The following is a 17,488-nucleotide window of genomic DNA, read 5'->3' on the forward strand; positions in this document are numbered from 1 at the left end:
CTCAATCCCCCAAATGAAATGCTGAAATGCCGCCCCTGGACTGAACCTTGCAAATAATAACTTGTACACTTATTTCCATGCCCTAAATGTAGCACTTGACATTTCCCAACATTAACAGCCATACCCCATTTATCAGCCCACTCCGTAATATGATCTAGATCCTCTTGCAGCTGTTTTGCTTGTTCTTCATTATCTACAGTCCCCATAACTTTTACATCATCAGCAAAACAATTCATGTTCCCAGAAATATTATTGTGAATATCGTTCATAAAAAACAATGAACAAAACAGGCCCTAACACTGATCCTTGAGGAACCCCGCTTAAAACCTCTCTCCAATTAGAATGATTTCCCCTTACAACTATCCTTTGTTTCCTTCTGGTCAGCCAGTTTTTTACCCAGATGAAAGTTTTCCCTCCTATTCCTATATCAGCTAATTTGCTAAGTAGAGCAACATGCATTGATTTATTTTTTATTTAAATTATTTATTTAGTTATTTAATTTAATTTTATTGTTTATGTTTTAATTCATTCATTTATTTAGTTTGTGTGTGCACTGTGTATATGTTTTTGTCTTTGCACGCAACTTTTCTTTTAAAATAATATAAATAAAAGTAAATAAACAAAATTAAAAGAAAATGAATTAACAAATTAAAAGAAAAAAAAATCATTAAAAATATAAAAATTAAACTAAAATTAAAAAAGGAAAGGAGGGTTGAGATTTTTTTTGGGGGGGGGGGGGATTTGCGCCATATTGAATTTGGGAGCGATGGGCACCCCTGGCCAAAGTAATTTTTCATCACATTTTACAATATGCTAAAATATACTCAAAACTGCAACTATTACAGGACTTGAAGAATATTCTCAATCAACAGTAGTTGATCCAATGAGTCTGCTAGAGGATGAAAACGGTGAGCGTAGGCTCCAAGATTATAAAGGGCCTTTCTCATGCCAAACATGTGGGAAAATATTTGGCTCGAAGCGTAACCTGAAGCAGCATGAAGTGATTCACACAGGAGAGAAGCCTTTTACTTGCAACATTTGTGGACATCGATTCACCCATAAGCATCATCTCACGAGGCACATAAGATCCCACACTGGTGAAAAGCCATTTAAATGCCCTCAGTGTGGTTATGAATCAGCACGCATTGAAACTTTGAAAAAACATATGTTTGTTCATGTGAACTGAAAATAGTAAGAGAAGTGAGTGATTTTTGCTTATACGAGATTCTGTCTGTTTCACGTTTTTCTCTAAATTATAAAAATTTTGTTTTGTCTCATTGCAACTGGAAAACAACAGCTAATGTATGTTAAAAATCATCGTAATTAATTTTCAATTTCAAAAATTTTTATTTGATTTTTCTAATGCATTTTAATATTTTTTTATTCACCCATTAAATATAATTCATCTGATATGTATTTTTTAACAACCTTTAATATAGATGCTAACCATCAGATTTTTCAAAGCAACTGAATGCATATTACTCAGACATTATAAATAATTTTAAAACCTTGGTACAAAACGACTTGCGCCAAAGCGTTAAAGGACCTAGTTTTTCACTTACTGTGTACATGAAGTTTCGTGCCTCTGTTACACTGCATTACAAATTCTAATTTTTTTTTTTTTGCTTAGCTGTACTGCTGAAATTTTTTCCTAGACCTTATAATATGATACTACTGTGGGCAGGTAAAAGGCAGTATCTGCAGAAATGAGTTTTTGAGGTATTTAAAGAAACATTTTTTGATTCCTTGCTAACAATAGGGAATTAGATGTCTTTCTTTCAACAAAAACCAAATAAGCAAGCTTGTATAATAGAGCTAAGGTACAATAGATGACAAAAAAAAGAGAAAAATTTGAAGTTACTGCCTTTTTACTATAGATCATCTGAGACGCTGATTGTTTACATTATATGTTTATTGTACTAAAATACATGTACTTATTTTATTGTGTGGTTATAAATTTTTGTCAAGATATTGGAAGCCTTTTATTTGAGAATTGAGATGTGACTTTGAAGGAACAGCAAAATGATAGTGCTCTAAATTCTGCTGAAATGTATTATAGTTCATCTAAGATCTTAATAATTTTGATTAAAATAAAAGAAAAAAAAATGCATGTGATGCTTCTATTGTACTGAAAAAACTCACTTTCTTGCTCATCATTGATTTCCCCCCTAGACTATGAAACACTTTATGGATCTTCCAAGATGTTTTTATCAAGCAGTTTTTCAAGGATAAGGAAGAATGGTCAAGAATCACAAAAGCTATAAATTTGTATATATGCTGCACTTGTGGGAAAAAGTTCAATCAGAAGTGCAATCTCAGAACGCATAAAAAGATTTACACTGGAGTGAAACCATTTGCTTGTAATATTTGTGGTTATCGTGTTAGTCAGAGAATTTATCTTATTAGACATCACACTAGGGAAAAACCTTTCAAGTGCTCTGAATGTCTTTATTGCACAGCAGGTTTTGAGTCTCTTAGAAAATATATGCTAATACACATGCAATAAAAATTATTTATTAGTTGTTTATTTGCTGTTTTGTTGCTCTTATTGTTATCGTTTGCAAAGTACTGAGTAAAATGTTTTTGTATTTTTTTCTACTCTGTTTCTTAGCTCTAAATACTTACCAGAATGAATTTGCCACTTTTCAAATGTTGTATTGTTTCATTGCTGAAGATTGACAGCTTTATTTTTTTGTTTAGATAGTGATTTATCTCTGAATGAAAGGTTTTATGTTAGTTGTCATACTTTTGAAATGATACAAAATAATACTTGAAAAGTGGACAAATTCACCCTGTATTGGCACAGACCCCTTGACTGATGTTATCGTTTTCTTTTCTTTCCTTCAAATGTTTCATTACTATTATTACGTAATACCATAGAAAACAATTTATATTCCATTTCACTAGTTAATGTCTTCACAATTTTTGCTGCAAAAAACAGTTCGTAGAAATGATATAGTCTTGGTTCGAAAATATCATAATAGTTTCAAAAATACCCGATAATTTGATATATATCTGATATTTTGATATAAATCTGATATTTTGAAGTAGCATAAATTAAAGTCTTCAAAATAGTAATTGCATCCTCAAATTGCTCTTTATTTTCTTATATTGTTATTACAATATGTAGACTTAAAATTAAGGTTTCTTTTATTTATTTATACAATATTTCATTTAACATTTTTATCAATTTTAATTGTGTTAATTCAGCGTTAGCCATTTTAATCATTTTTCTTCTGTTAGCTACTTTTATGCAGTTATATGATTCAGAAAAAAAAATATTCGTAGCACAGTCATAGCACATTTTCTTTTTTTCTGACCAACATTTAATATTTAATTAGGCACTTTTAATATGAATTAAAACTATTACATTACTAATATTTTTATGAATATAAAATAAAAAAGGAGCATTGTATTACTTTGTTATATTAATGATGTATCAATATGTCATAAAGATATAGTACATAACTTTTTGCTTATTTTCAATAATAAATGAACAATATTACTATGATTAATGTAATTTTTACAATAAAAATACTGTAGTTGAAAAAATAAGTATTAAAATATCATGATAGTTTCAAAATAAATATCGGATATATGAAATGATATATATATCGGTGAAACTTCTATAGTAATAGGCTATCAAACATTGTGCACTGATGCTCCATTGATGCTTTGAAACACGGATGGCCAACCTTTTTGGGAAGAATGTCACTATCTAGAGCAAAAAACTAAAATTACCACGATGTTAGTTTTATCTACACTTCAAATCAATACTACTATGTCCAAAAAAAAAAAAAAAAAATGGAGCAAGACCATGTCTCTCAATAATACTATTAAAAATTTTAATCTTATTTTAGTACATTAATGTTAAATCAGTATTTATCTTTTAATGCAGCAAATTCATTTTAATATGATTTTATTACACTACATGCATTTGTGTAGACATAATTTACTTTCGAGACCATAAAAAAATAAAATTTCAAATTGATATTTGTCTTTATAAATTGCTCACTTTAAAACTCACTTCACTTGTGAAAGTTTCAAACACTTGTATTGAATGAGAAAATTTTAAGTGGAGTGAAACACTATGAGAAATTATTTTTGGTTCATATTATTTTTTTTTACGTATGTAGTACATATATTAATCTCTATTTTGATGCTAAACTTTAAAATGTGTTTTTTTTTTCATCGTATCTGTCTCTCATTTCCTTTCAATTTCAATAAATTTAAAGAGTCTCAATTATTTTACTTTTCCATTTATTAAAATCGACATGTTTTTATGAACAAAAACTTGGGAAGAACTCCATTTGCTTTGGAATTTTGTGTTTTGATTTATTTAGTAGATTTTGAAAGATGTGAAATTTTATAAAAAATTGTGCATAAAGTTGTATTAAAAATAAAAATTACATTTCAGCCTCTGGAGAGTACTGCGTATCAAACAGCACGGAAAGAAGAGAAGATTTGAGCTTCATTGTTCGAGACTCGGAAAGACCGCATACTTGCCTTACTTGTGGAAGGAGCTTCAATCAAAAGAGTAATCTCAAAGCACATGAGAGAATTCACACTGGGGAAAAACCATTTGCTTGCAATATTTGTGATTATCGTGCAGGACGAAGATCTCAATTGAAGTCACACATCAGAGTGCATACTGGTGAAAAACCCTATAAGTGCAGTTACTGCGACTACAGATGTGCTTATTTGTATGCTCTTAAAATGCACATGCTGGATCACGTGGAAAAATAATTAGTGTTTAAAAATTTTCTCACATGTTGAAATTTTTTTTCTTTTTTTTTTCGTATATATATAATACATATAAATATACCCAATATAAAGTTATCATTTATAGTCAAAATATCATGATTCACAATTTACAATTTGGTAAGGCCATGCTGACTTGAGACAACATTGTATATACGGGGTGTTGCATTTTAACCTACAAAACCTCTATTTTCGCAACCGTTAGTCCTAGACTTGCATACTTGTAATTGGAAAAATGTTCAAAATCAGATGCAGAGTTAACTTTTTATACGGGCCCTAGGTCCCCTAATTTAAATTTACAGAAATTATCTCCATTATAAAATTTTTCCAGCACAAAAAGTTTGAAATTAATACATCAATGAAATGCACCTGTAAGTTACTGAATAATACATCAATATTCGCCGAGATATAAAACACAGCGTTTTGTGACTTACGCCATTCTACACTCGCCGTCAATAACACATTCTGGAGGAAAATATAGCAGTAACAAGTGTTTTAGGGCCCGTATAAAAAGTTAAATTTTGTAATTTTTGACTCATTTTTATTTTTGCTTTAAACTTTCAATATCTTAACCCTGCATCTGATTTTGAACATTTTTGTGATTGGATATATGCATCTAGGACTAACAGTTGCAAAAATAGAGGTCTTGCAGATTAAAATGAAACACCCTGTATATGCCAGGGTGGTTTCAATTTTTTTTTTTTTTTATTATTCATTTATATGTTGAAACATAAATTGCATTATTGTTGAAGAGTGAAAATGCCAAAGTACATTTCAAGTTTTATTATTAATTGGGTTTTTAGATTGATTTGTTAATGCTTTACGTAATTTATTTGAGTGATGAAGCCAATAATGGAAGCAATTCTATGTATGTGAATCCATTTCAGAAATAAATCACTTTTTTTTAAAAATAAAAATGTGCTTAATATGGTTTTATATTTGAAGATTGAGACATCTATATGCGTTTATTAAGGGTGTTTCTAACTATAGCACACAATAGACTGGCAAACATCATGGTTTCTGATAAAAGGGCGTAAGACAATTCTTGACCTTACAAAATTTGTATTACATAACTCTATTGGAAGGACTCAAGATAGAACTAAAAAGAGGAACACTTGCGATAAATGTTATCAAAACTTTTTATTTTAAATTCTTCTATGAAAATGATTAAAAAATGAATACAGCAACTGAGAAGGAATCGATCCTGAACAAAGATATAAAAATGAAGTCAGTACACCTTGCTTGAAACAAAATCAATTCTAAACAAAAATTAAAACTTTTAAATTCTTTTCTCTCTTGCTCAAAATATTTGATCTTAAATAAATCATTTAGTTTTCCATTTTTCTTCGGGCCATTGCGAGAAATTCATCCAGAGGTTGAGATGATCTCATCATTATGTTCCTCAAAGATGATTCTGCACCCCTTGGATCATCTGCAGTAGTATTTGATGACATTGAAGCAGCTGCATATACCTTGAGAGAAAAAAAATAATCAAAAAATAAGAACAATGTTTCCAATATCATAACAGGTATAGGTAAGATCTACGCCAACAAAAGTAAGGACATAAAGTCACAACAAAGACCTAGTGGGGGTAAAACTAGTAGTACATTTTTAGTTACAAAAAGGGTGAAACAGGGCAAAAGTGGAAAAATTTTATATTATTGAAGAAATATTGAAAAATTTCTCAGTCTGAAGAATCGCACCCTTCGTTTTTTTTTGGGGGGGGGGGATATGTAGGGCTATAATTATTTTATTGTTATACCAGAAAAGTTTTTAAAATATCAGAATATTTTTTAAAACATACCAAAACTTAAGAAAAATTAATTTAAAATAATTATTATGCGGTAATGGGGAGTTAAAGGTGATTAATAATTAACCAAAAAAGGAAAAATTTAAAGAACTGCAGCAAAGAAATTTCCAAAATCTGAGAATAAGAGGAACTAGAAATGGGCTCAGTGAACAGTCAATAATTCGTCACTTAAGCCACTCCTACTAGTTGAATGGGCAGAGAAATGAACCAGAAACTGGTAGAAGTTAAAAATGAACAATAAACCAGAAAAAAGTTGAATTTATCGAAATACAACTAATTGTTCATTTCAATCAGCAATTTTTCAAGGGTTGAGGTTAATGTATCAAGTACATTATTACTTAATTTGAAAACAGCAGGAGGAACTTGTTGACTAGTTTCATTAGTACTAGTTGTGTTTTGGAAAATATGTTTAGTTTAGTTAGATTTCATTTTTAATCTTAATATTTCTAAGTCAACTAAAAATAATCGCTTAGGGCAATTTTTATAATTTGCAGGATGCCCTTGCAATTGAAGCAAGTAGGAAGGGGGTTTGGTGGTTTTCTGCAATCTGAATTTTTGTGTTTTCCAGCACAAATGAGACTATTTGGCAGACAAACAAACCTTTCAGCACTAAGAGAATTGTTTATCCAGTCGAGATCAGTAGTGGTGGGTAAACCTCGTACACAGAGTTTGAAAATATTACGATATTTTCAAAAATATCCGATATTTTGATATATTGAAAAAGGGCTGAAAAGCAAAACCAGTCCTCCATCAAAGACTTTTTCTCAAAATGAAAACTAAATAGGTATCTATTAATTAAAACAGTAAGTACTACTTCTGCTTTTGTTATTTATGTAAAATATGTAATTACATGTGTTTTAAATTGCGTTGGGGATGGAGTTAGAAGATGGAACTTCGTCCTATCCGGTTTTTTTGTTATCTGGACTGGAAATCCACCACATTATTCCGGATAATTGGGAGTGTACTGTATCCTGATATTTTCAAAATAAATATTGGATATATATCGACGAACCCTGCATAACAACTTTAATTTGTTTTTCATGCAGGAAGCCGTAGTGAATGGTTTCCAACGAAATTTTTATCAAGGTAAGTTTTCAACTTATGTGCATCAAAATTGGGTAAAATGCACACAATTTTGTCATCTTTAATTCTCTTGGTTACAGTTATTCTGGCTACATCAAAATAAAGTTTAAAACCACTGTCTAAGTCATTTGTACCATTCACTTAAATTGGTGGGACTTTCTGCTTCTTAATTTTAAGTATTTTAACAACTTTGAAATCATTTTCATTTGTTTTTTGACTGGTTTGAGCCTTTTCCGTAGAAGAAAAAGACTCACTGTGAGTCTCAACCTGGATATCCAAGTTAATTGGAGTACTAACAGTAGTTTCTTGTTTAAAGCAAGGATTTTCATTTATAACAGCGATTTCATTCACAATAACTTCATGCAGATTAGATTTATTCACAAAAAAACTCTTAATGACAGCTTTTTTCTTCTTTTTCTTTCTGCAATTTTTAGTTTGCTTCTCATTGATCAAAAGATTTCAATTTCAATTTTATTCATTATCATTGAATTTTTATCAAATTCAACTTCCTTTTTCAAACACTCATTTTGTCATTAACATCATACAACTTAGCATAGTAAGATAAAAAAAATAAAGTATGTGCCCACATAGCTCAAAACCATCTGCAGGAATGACAATCAACATGCAGTGGGGTAGATGAAAGTTTTAGTAAGAAAATGCCATTTGCTTTCAATCATGTATTCATGAAAGCAATAATGAACATTTTTCTTTAATATATCTTCAAATTTTGAAGATAATCATGGTTTAATGTGGATATTATTAACAATTTTCAGAAAATGCACATATCTACAGCAAATGTATCTGTACAGCACCAAATGTATTTGCGCACAGCGTCTATATTATCTAGCTCTGCAACTCAATGTGTGTGTGTGGTAGAGTTTATCAACAAATAGAGGCTTCAGTGATCTTCGAAGGCTTGATATCATTGGAAAGGAGGGGGAAAAAAGCTACAGGAATGTTCAAAAATATATTTTGCAATTAAGTTAAAATGGGTCTACATTCAGTTAATCATCTCTCACTGATACATTTTTTAAAAAGGGTGCAGAAAATCCATCCGTGGAGAATTGGGAGTATAACGTACTACAGAAGGTTAACTATTAATTATTATATCTTTAATAATGGCCACTTTGGATGTTTCCCAAATAATTAGTTTCATTATGACAGAAAATTTCAGATTTTTCAATTAAAAACTGGGAAAAGTTTCATCTCAGTAATACATTCCTTTTACCCCCCACTAGTAATATTAATAAATTAAGAGAAATGTAGGGTAATAATGCGTCAAATCTTGTCATTGCTGGTTGTTCTGAGAAGTTTTCAACTTGGATTCCCTCCACCAAAGTAGCTAAGATAAATAAAACTCAGAGGAAATTATCTTTTGAAAGTTCATTAAAGATTAGTTAAATGTCTTTCAATGAATTACTAGAAGATAATGAATATATACTTACATTCTGCTGAATTAAGTTTTTTCTGCCGTCCAAAACATAGCCAATTTTAAAATGCAGCTGTTCCAACAGACGATTACTTTCTGAAGTATAAGGCAGCTGACCCTTTTGGAAAAAAAAAAAAAAAACAGTAAGTATTAAAATTAAAGAAGCATATATTGAAGACCTGAAAAATTTCATGATATGCTTTACAAACTAAGTCATTCTGTATAACTAAATTTTATCAAATTTTAAATATTTCCTGGTGTAAAAAATGAACATTACGTTACATTTACTCCAAATTCCTTAGAGTATTATCTTAGAGGATTTGGATGGCAAAATTTTATTCAATAAAATTAGAGACCAATAGTTCCTTGTAACTTCTACTCTGACCATCCCTGTACTTTTAATTCCCCAAAACCTTTGAATCACAATGCTTTTTTCTGGAACAAACCAAATACTGACTGCACACATTTATCAAGAAAAGGATATTAATATGCACTTTCATTAACTTGAAGTAATTACTTACTATACAACTCAAAAAAAGTATGGGGAACAAGTAAAAAATTGCAGGGAATATGGCATGGAGAATATGTGTGTAGCAAAATGCAGTACAGCAAAAAAAAAAAAAAAAAACATTTGTAAGCGAACTTTAATTCCTTTTGGTACAGTAAAAAAGACATGAAATGATGTTTCAGGGCAACAATGTTACTTAAAAATGACAAGATATGTATTGTATGGAAATGATGTAGATGCTTAATATGTCCTGTGGACGTTAATGTTACAATCAGGCTTGGAGTCGATTACGAGCATGAAAAAAAAGGAGATCACGCAATTACGATTAGATTACGTAAAAAATGTAATGGATTACAATTGTGATTTGCAGATTACAATTTTGATTACGATTACAGGCTTGTGGGTGAAAAAATACACACATACATATATACAGAGGATGGCCAAATTATTATGCTCAAACAAACTTTTCTGTATTTTTATTGTTGTTACAGTTTTTTTTTCTGAGCACATTTTAATGTTTATTTAAAACATGAATTAAACATAATAAACGCAAAGTACCTTTTTCCAAAAATCACACTCACAAGAAGAAGCTTGTAACTTGAAATTTTAACGGACACTGACACTGAGGTCTGTCATATTTAAAATATTTATAAAAAAAAAAGTAAAGTGTTGCCAAAATAAACTTTCCACTTTTAAATAAACTGTAAAATGTGTTCATATACTAAAACTAAGTAACAACAATAAAAAAACAACAAAAATACAGAAAAGCTTGTTTGAGTATAATAATTTGGCCACATTCTGTATATACTCGTATATTAATTATTCTCATTGCACCTTTGCAGTAACAACCAGGGTTGCCAAACATGGTGGATTTTAAGGAATAGTACCGCCTTTTGAGACATTGTCTCGTTACAGTCTCATGCGGATAGTAACTGATACTGTTGTGGAAAGATTCGAGAGAGCACAAATGTTATGCTCTGTATGTTTATGTTGTGCTGTCTTTCATAGTGAAGAGGCACAAACATACATCATTGTATTGGAAGGTTGCAACGTGCCCCTATCATTTTGTCAGACATCAATTGAATCCCAGAAAATTAAAGAAAACTGTATAGCTTCATTTGGCTATTTATCGAATTAACGACTTAATAGAAAGTGCAACAGAAGAGATTTTGAAGTTCTTCTTAATTTTTAAATTTTCCTTAGTTTAAAGCTTTGTCAACTTTGCAGCTAATGTTTATCAATTACTGAATTCAAAATAAATCTATTTTTAAAATAGTGGTACAAAATAAGTATTGTTTAGTTAAATATCTCTCAATTGCTTGTACCCATATGTTGAAAGGGATTATTCAGCTATGAGTTTTATGACAGACAAATATTTTCAAGAAACTATTAATTTAATTTGCACGATTTTGCTTAAGATTTTTCAGATTATTATTTTCTTCTTCTTATGCATTAGTTAATAGGGATACGGAGTCGGAGTGCACTGAGCTCTTTACCATTGCCACTGGTAACCTGTCCCGTATTTGCAACTTTTAAATTTGCCAACCCTCTGGTAACAACGTCCATAGTTGACATTGACATTTTTGATTTGCTAATATAGTGAAACCTCTTTAAGCAGCCACCCCTCTTAACAGCCAAATTTTTGTGGCTTAAGACTTAGAAAATAAGTAAGGTTATCACTGTTTTTGCATACATTAAGTATGCAGTAGCTGCAAATTGGCCCTCGGTCCAAGTTAATATGCACACGAATGTTCGAAGTCCAACTCTATTCTGTCCTACACATTTTGTTACTTAGAAAATAAGTAAGGTCTGGTGGCCCTGGGCTAGAATATTTAACCCCGAATTAATAAATTATTCTAACAGCCTTTTTTTTTTTTTTTGTTAATTTGAGTTGGGAAATGCTGAATTGTTTTCCAAGTGGCTTACCCAAAAGTCAAACCTATATTGTCTGAAGCAGAAAAAAAGACTTTCTTAGAATCTGCAATTTTTGAGTCGAGGGAGAAGAGGCCCGAATAACAATTCTGATTCGGAAAGCGATAATGAAACTCCCATTAAAATTTACTTTTTCAACTGTTTTACATGGCGTGGAAACTAAAATCATATCTCATGTAGCAGGCTGTAAATGACATAGTATTTTCTTTTCCCCAAAAAGTCGAAAGAGAACTATTTTGAGTCGAATATCAACGAAATTATCAAACATCTATTACACAGTACTTTAAAATTTCAAATTAATAAGTCACGGAATGCTAGGTAAAAAGCCTACACTTTCTAATTAGGGATATTTTTGCACAGTTGCTTATTAGGGCTTTCAGATAAGGTAAGTGCTAGGGCTTTCAGATAAGGTAAGTGCAATTTTTTTAAAAAAATTTCCCACCACGATTTTACGAAAAACCCCGATTCAACGTTTCAGTTTCGGTACCGATGAATACGTTAAATCGGGGTTCGATTGTATTTACTTTTTAAAAAATGGGAAGGGGGGGGGGGGGGTTGTATCAATATTCCGATTTTTTATTTTATTCTATTAGCTTTTCTTATTTTCTTCTTATTTTTTAAATAGTTTATTTTTTGGTAATTAATGTTTCAGCATTGATTTTTGGAACTTCAATTTAGAAAAAAATGAAGTTCTCTGTATTTTCCAGGTTTTTAAGGATTTATTCAAAATTTCCTGGATTTTCCGTTTTTGTTTTTTCACGTTCTAATTCATTTCTCGAATGAAGATGGGTTTATTTTGAGAGCCCCTTCCTTGCTATACCAAAGCACATCTGGTGTGGCTCCAGTGGCAGATTTACAGGCTTGGGGGCTCATTGTGATGCCTATTTGGGGGCCCTTTTTTCTCAGAGGCGGATTTTAATGAGAATCCCCCCCCCCCAGTGGCGCAGCCAGAAAATTTTACAGAGAAGGGTTTTCAAAATCGAAATTTGTTGCTTTCTCTCCTATTCATTTACAATGCGTAATTATTCAATATCAAAGAATTTCTACAGATTAGTAATTATTCATTCAAAGTAACTGCTCAAAAACAATTAATAATTCGTATTGATATCACTATGAAATGCTGAAAGTGGGGAAAAGCACAGAATATTTATTATTACCCTGTAGAGCTTTATTTACATCATTTTAGCTATTTTATACCAGGGGGGACGTGGGTTGCTCATCATGAAACACAACTTTTTTATTTTAAAATTGCAAAGTAATTTCTGATTGCTTCCCGATCATTAAAAGCAGTAAGATATTTTGTTGAAACCTATTCCACTTGGAAAACCTCAAATACTATGCTTTTTTCAATTGATTTTAATAGAGGAAATGAATGTGCTTGTGTTCTGGGAGGGGTTTTAACCCCAAAACCCCTCCCGTGACTGCGCCACTGCCCCCCCCCTCCCACAGGGATAAATTAATTTTTCATTTATTATTGTTTAGTTAACTCCTCTGTGATATAAAGAATTTTTTTTTTAGTTATTTAAAAAAGTACCCTAAACAAAGCATATTCGCATGAAAGCATTTTTCTTTGCTAAAGAAGTAATACTGGAGTTAGTGGTCAGAGCAACAAAATATATAATTAAATCACCGGTTGCGAACTCAAGGGAAGGTAATATCGCAATTTCTCCAGTAAATTTTCGTAGATAAAATCAATAATTTACATTTTTAAAAACATGTTCAGACGTACCTAGAAGAGCCATATCAATCCAAAGCTATTTGCAAAATGCTAGACTTATTTCTCATTTTATAAAAATACAAAATGAAAGAACCACATGGCAGTTTCTTGGCAAAACCATAATATTAGTGCAAATGGTATGTAGTATCAAAATGATATCTCAACTGTATCCTGGCTTAAAAAACAAATCAGCAACTGCTATGAAATTCGCAAAGAAATTGTTTCTGAGTTCTTCAATTAAGCTTATATGTCATAAAGCTATGATTTTCTCAATTACATAATATTTTACCGTTAAAATATAAATTAATTTATAAATACTAAAATGAGGTATGAGTTATTTAATAACCATACCCTTATGTTATAATCATTATTACAATGTTCCTTATTAAAACCGTTCATTTTATAGCATCTTGGTGAAATTATATAGGGTTAGCATTTAATTTGTTTGAAATGTTGAAAATATTTTATGCCCACGTTCAAAGTCAGGGGTGATTGTGAGTTCATCAAAAAATACCTGAAAATTTCAAAGCGAGAACGGGGGGGGGGGGGGGGGTAATCTTTGGCCCCTATTACTTTAGTGCACCTATGCCATAGTATTAAATAGTTCAATAGTCAGAGTCAAAATAGTGTGTGTACATTTGATTAAAATTTTAATGGGTTATATACAAAATTATCTTGACATTTGTCCATCTTAAGGGATAGGTGTCCATCTTAAGGCTCTTGCAGGTATATTTGATGAGTATTATATAATTTTTAAAAAAATTGCTGAGGTACGGAGATAAAAGCATAACAAAAAAAAAACATACTTCCGGTATTTTCGGACATAAAAATACCGGAAATACGTCCGAAAATACCGGAAATTCGGTAAAATACCGGAAAACAATCACCCCTGCAAAGTATATCAGTGAATAATATTTATGAACTTAAAAGAAGATTAATTGGCCTTAGGGGGATACTTAAAAACATCTGAAAAGTAAAGTCACGAAAACTTGTTAATGAAACACTGTAAGGGGGGGGGGGGGCACTTTTCAATTTCCGAGGGTAACTCCAAAAATTTTTTAAAAATCCCTCCCTAGTGAATCAGCTACACTTTTAGCATAAAAATGGACAGAAAGAAATGTCAGAATCAACAAAGCCGTCATCAGATTTTCGTTTCAAGGAGGGTTTTACCAACAAGTGAAACGTTTCCCGTGAAACTTATACGACTAATAAAATTAGATTTTTTTCGTATATTGTATTGGTTTTTGCTACAATACATTATTTAAATGAGGAAATAGGTATTTAAATGAGGGTAAGAGTATCAATATAAGCAAATATAAAAGGGCACTTGTCCATTAAATGAAGAAAAAATTATATAACTTCACCCGCATTAAATAATCAATGTTTTTTTAATAACTCAAAAAGGGGGGAAGAAATAAAATAGATGCATGTACTCATGTATCCGCATTCAAGGTAATACTTTTTAAATCTATATTGTTTTGCACTTTAAAAATATGTAAAATGTAGAGTTTGGCTCTTTTAAATGAAAAAAAAAATTGATGTTTTTGTTAGCGTGAGATATTTTCAAAATCTGAAGAAAACTAGTGTTTTAAAAGAAACGATCTTCACAATGATAATATAAAGACTGCTGAAAAAGAGTTGAGTTTGTACAAATTCGTTAAAAAATAATTTTATTTTTTAAATAGAATTGAAAAATAAATAATAAAACAGTAATAAGAAGTTTTCAGCAAAACTGTTTTATAAAAAACATATTTTTGCTTTGTTTTGAAAAATTTTTGGAGGTGGTTTGCACCTTAAAATTCACCCCTTAATTACAGCCATGGGAATCAAGAAATATCAATTGAATGGAAAACAATCACGACTTAAATGCGAATAAATTAGCTGCAAAATATTAAGCATTAGATCAGCAGAGAGACTAGGAACGATTAGCTGAAAAACTAAATGCTACAGAAGGTGCTCAAAAAAAGTGAAATCTTTGCAAAAGATAAATTATTTTTTATTATTACTACCATTTTTTAATGTTATCAGTTTTAAATTTGCAGTTTAAGTTAAGATATATTAAACTACTTTTTAGACAAACAACAGTGGCTTTCAATTTATTTACAATTACATTAGGTGGTAAAAGTACTGTAACGGATTCGGTGCGACTTCCACTTTCTTGAAATGAAGACACAGTTCTTGATAAAAACACAGGAAATTTATTTACACTATGTACAGGAAAGATCTTCAACAACTGCTAAATTATTCATCAGTAATTAAGCAATTATCACACAACACCGTAAACTCAACGTTTACACACGTATTTACTTCCAAATACGAAAACAACACAGCGAAATGCCTCGCTATAAACAGAGCAAATACACACTCAGCACAAATCTGAATCGAAACTCTCCTGTTTATCCATCGCTAACGGCTTTTATACACCGAAAAGAATTTTCCACAACATTCTTACCTCTTCGCGAAATGCGTAGACCGTTATCAAATTTTATCAACGAACAAAAAGGAAATAGAGGGGTTGTATACTTTAGCCATATGAAAAAGGGGTTGTATATTCATTACGGGAAACTATTTACAGGTTACGTTACTACAATAATTACTATTTACAGAATTTGTAACATTGCCCCCTTCCCAAGGACTGCACGTCCCGGGCAGTACAATCCCCAGAAAGGGTGCCAAACTTCTATCACAAGTTTACAAATATACACATTAATTAATAACTAACAGATACAGAAAACACAATAATAACAAGAAATATTACTAAACATTAAAAGCAAAATTATCTACAACTTTTATGTTATCAACCATGGTTGTTTACGTAATACTCATGAACTATGGCCATAGTATGGGGCTAACCGATCGTAATGTACAACCCTAGGTTTTGCATTAGGTGATTTTTGGATCCTCACTACGACGTCATTCAGTCGGTTAAGGACTTTGTAGGGTCCATCCCAATGCGACTGCAATTTGGGTGAAAGACCTTTCCGTCGGATGGGATTCCATAACCAAACCTTGTCGCCTTTGTTGAATTCATGTCCAGTAGACCTTGTGTCGTATCGGGTCTTCATCTTCTCCGCCGCGATGCTGATTCGCTCTCGTGCGAAGTTATGAACGTCTTCCAACCGGGCCTCGAGATCCTGGATGTACTCCTCAGGCGATGAAGGCGCATCCGGAGGACGACCGAAGACGAGATCACAAGGTAGCCGAAGCTCTCGTCCGAAGAGCATCTGAGATGGGGCATATCCGGTAGTCTCGTGGACAGCACTGCGGTAGGCCAGCAGGAACAAAGGCAGCTTCTTGTCCCAATCCTGTTGATTTCTGGATACCATAAGTGAGAGATTATTCAGGATTGTGCGATTAAATCTCTCCACCATGCCGTCCGATTGTGGGTGTAGTGGTGTTGTCCTAGTTTTCTCAATTCCGAAAATTTGACATAGGCCCTTAAACACAGCAGAGATGAAATTCCTCCCTTGATCGGAATGAATCTGCAAAGGTGTTCCATATCTCGAGATCCAATGTTGGACTAGAGTCTCTGCTACGGTGGTAGCCTCTTGATCTGGAATGGGATATGCTTCCGGCCATTTGGTGAAGTAGTCGATGGAAACAAGAATGTATTTGTTCCCATCAGCAGTTCTTGGTAGAGGACCCAGGATGTCGATCCCAATTCGTTCGAAAGGAGCTCCAACGTTGTACAGATGTAGCTTCCCTCTGCTTCTCTTCTTCGGTCCTTTACGAGCAGCACAGGCGTCACAAGAACGGCACCACTTCTCCACGTCATCCTTCGCCTTGCTCCAGAAGAAGCGCTCCCGAACTTTATTGAGGGTTTTCAAGACACCAAAATGTCCTCCAGTCGCACTACTATGTATTTCTTTCAGAACATCTGAAATCCTGGATCGGGGAAGTAGTAACTGCCACCTAGATGTCTTGCCGTCGTCAGATTCCCATTTCTGGTGTAACACGCCGTTCTGTAAATGGAGTGAGTTCCATAAAGCCCAGTATCTTTTTGTTGCAGGACTGAAGATGGAAACGTCCTGCCAGCTAGGGCGTCGACTGTCACTTTCCATGAACTCTAAAATTGGTTTTATGTCGGGGTCTTCAAGTTGATCTTTTCGAACTTGGTCACCACTCCATGGATCAGGTTCTGATGATGTTGGAGTCACTGTCACCTGATAGGCGGTAGGGCTAGTCGTTCCATAATGTTTCTCGATTCGGGAACAATAGTGGCAGTTCTCAGGACAGGGTCTCCTTGAT

At 32.3% G+C, this 17,488-nt stretch overlaps 1 protein-coding gene across 3 annotated transcripts in view; it reads right to left on the reverse strand.

The window, feature by feature from the left end:
- Window positions 1–5,888: 5,888 nt before the first annotated feature.
- LOC129228536 (uncharacterized) overlaps window positions 5,889–17,488 on the reverse strand; it is a 133,726-nt gene continuing 122,126 nt past the window's right edge. For all 3 annotated transcript variants that reach the window (XM_054863233.1, XM_054863227.1, XM_054863220.1), the window contains 2 exons: window positions 9,100–9,201; window positions 5,889–6,233 (listed from right to left, as the gene is read on the reverse strand). In XM_054863233.1, coding sequence (XP_054719208.1) covers window positions 6,090–6,233; window positions 9,100–9,201 — 246 coding nt within the window. In that variant the 3' untranslated portion in view covers window positions 5,889–6,089. The remainder of the gene's footprint in view (window positions 6,234–9,099; window positions 9,202–17,488) is intronic.

This window comes from Uloborus diversus, chromosome 1 (assembly GCF_026930045.1).
Source record: "Uloborus diversus isolate 005 chromosome 1, Udiv.v.3.1, whole genome shotgun sequence".
NCBI lineage: Eukaryota > Metazoa > Arthropoda > Arachnida > Araneae > Uloboridae > Uloborus > Uloborus diversus.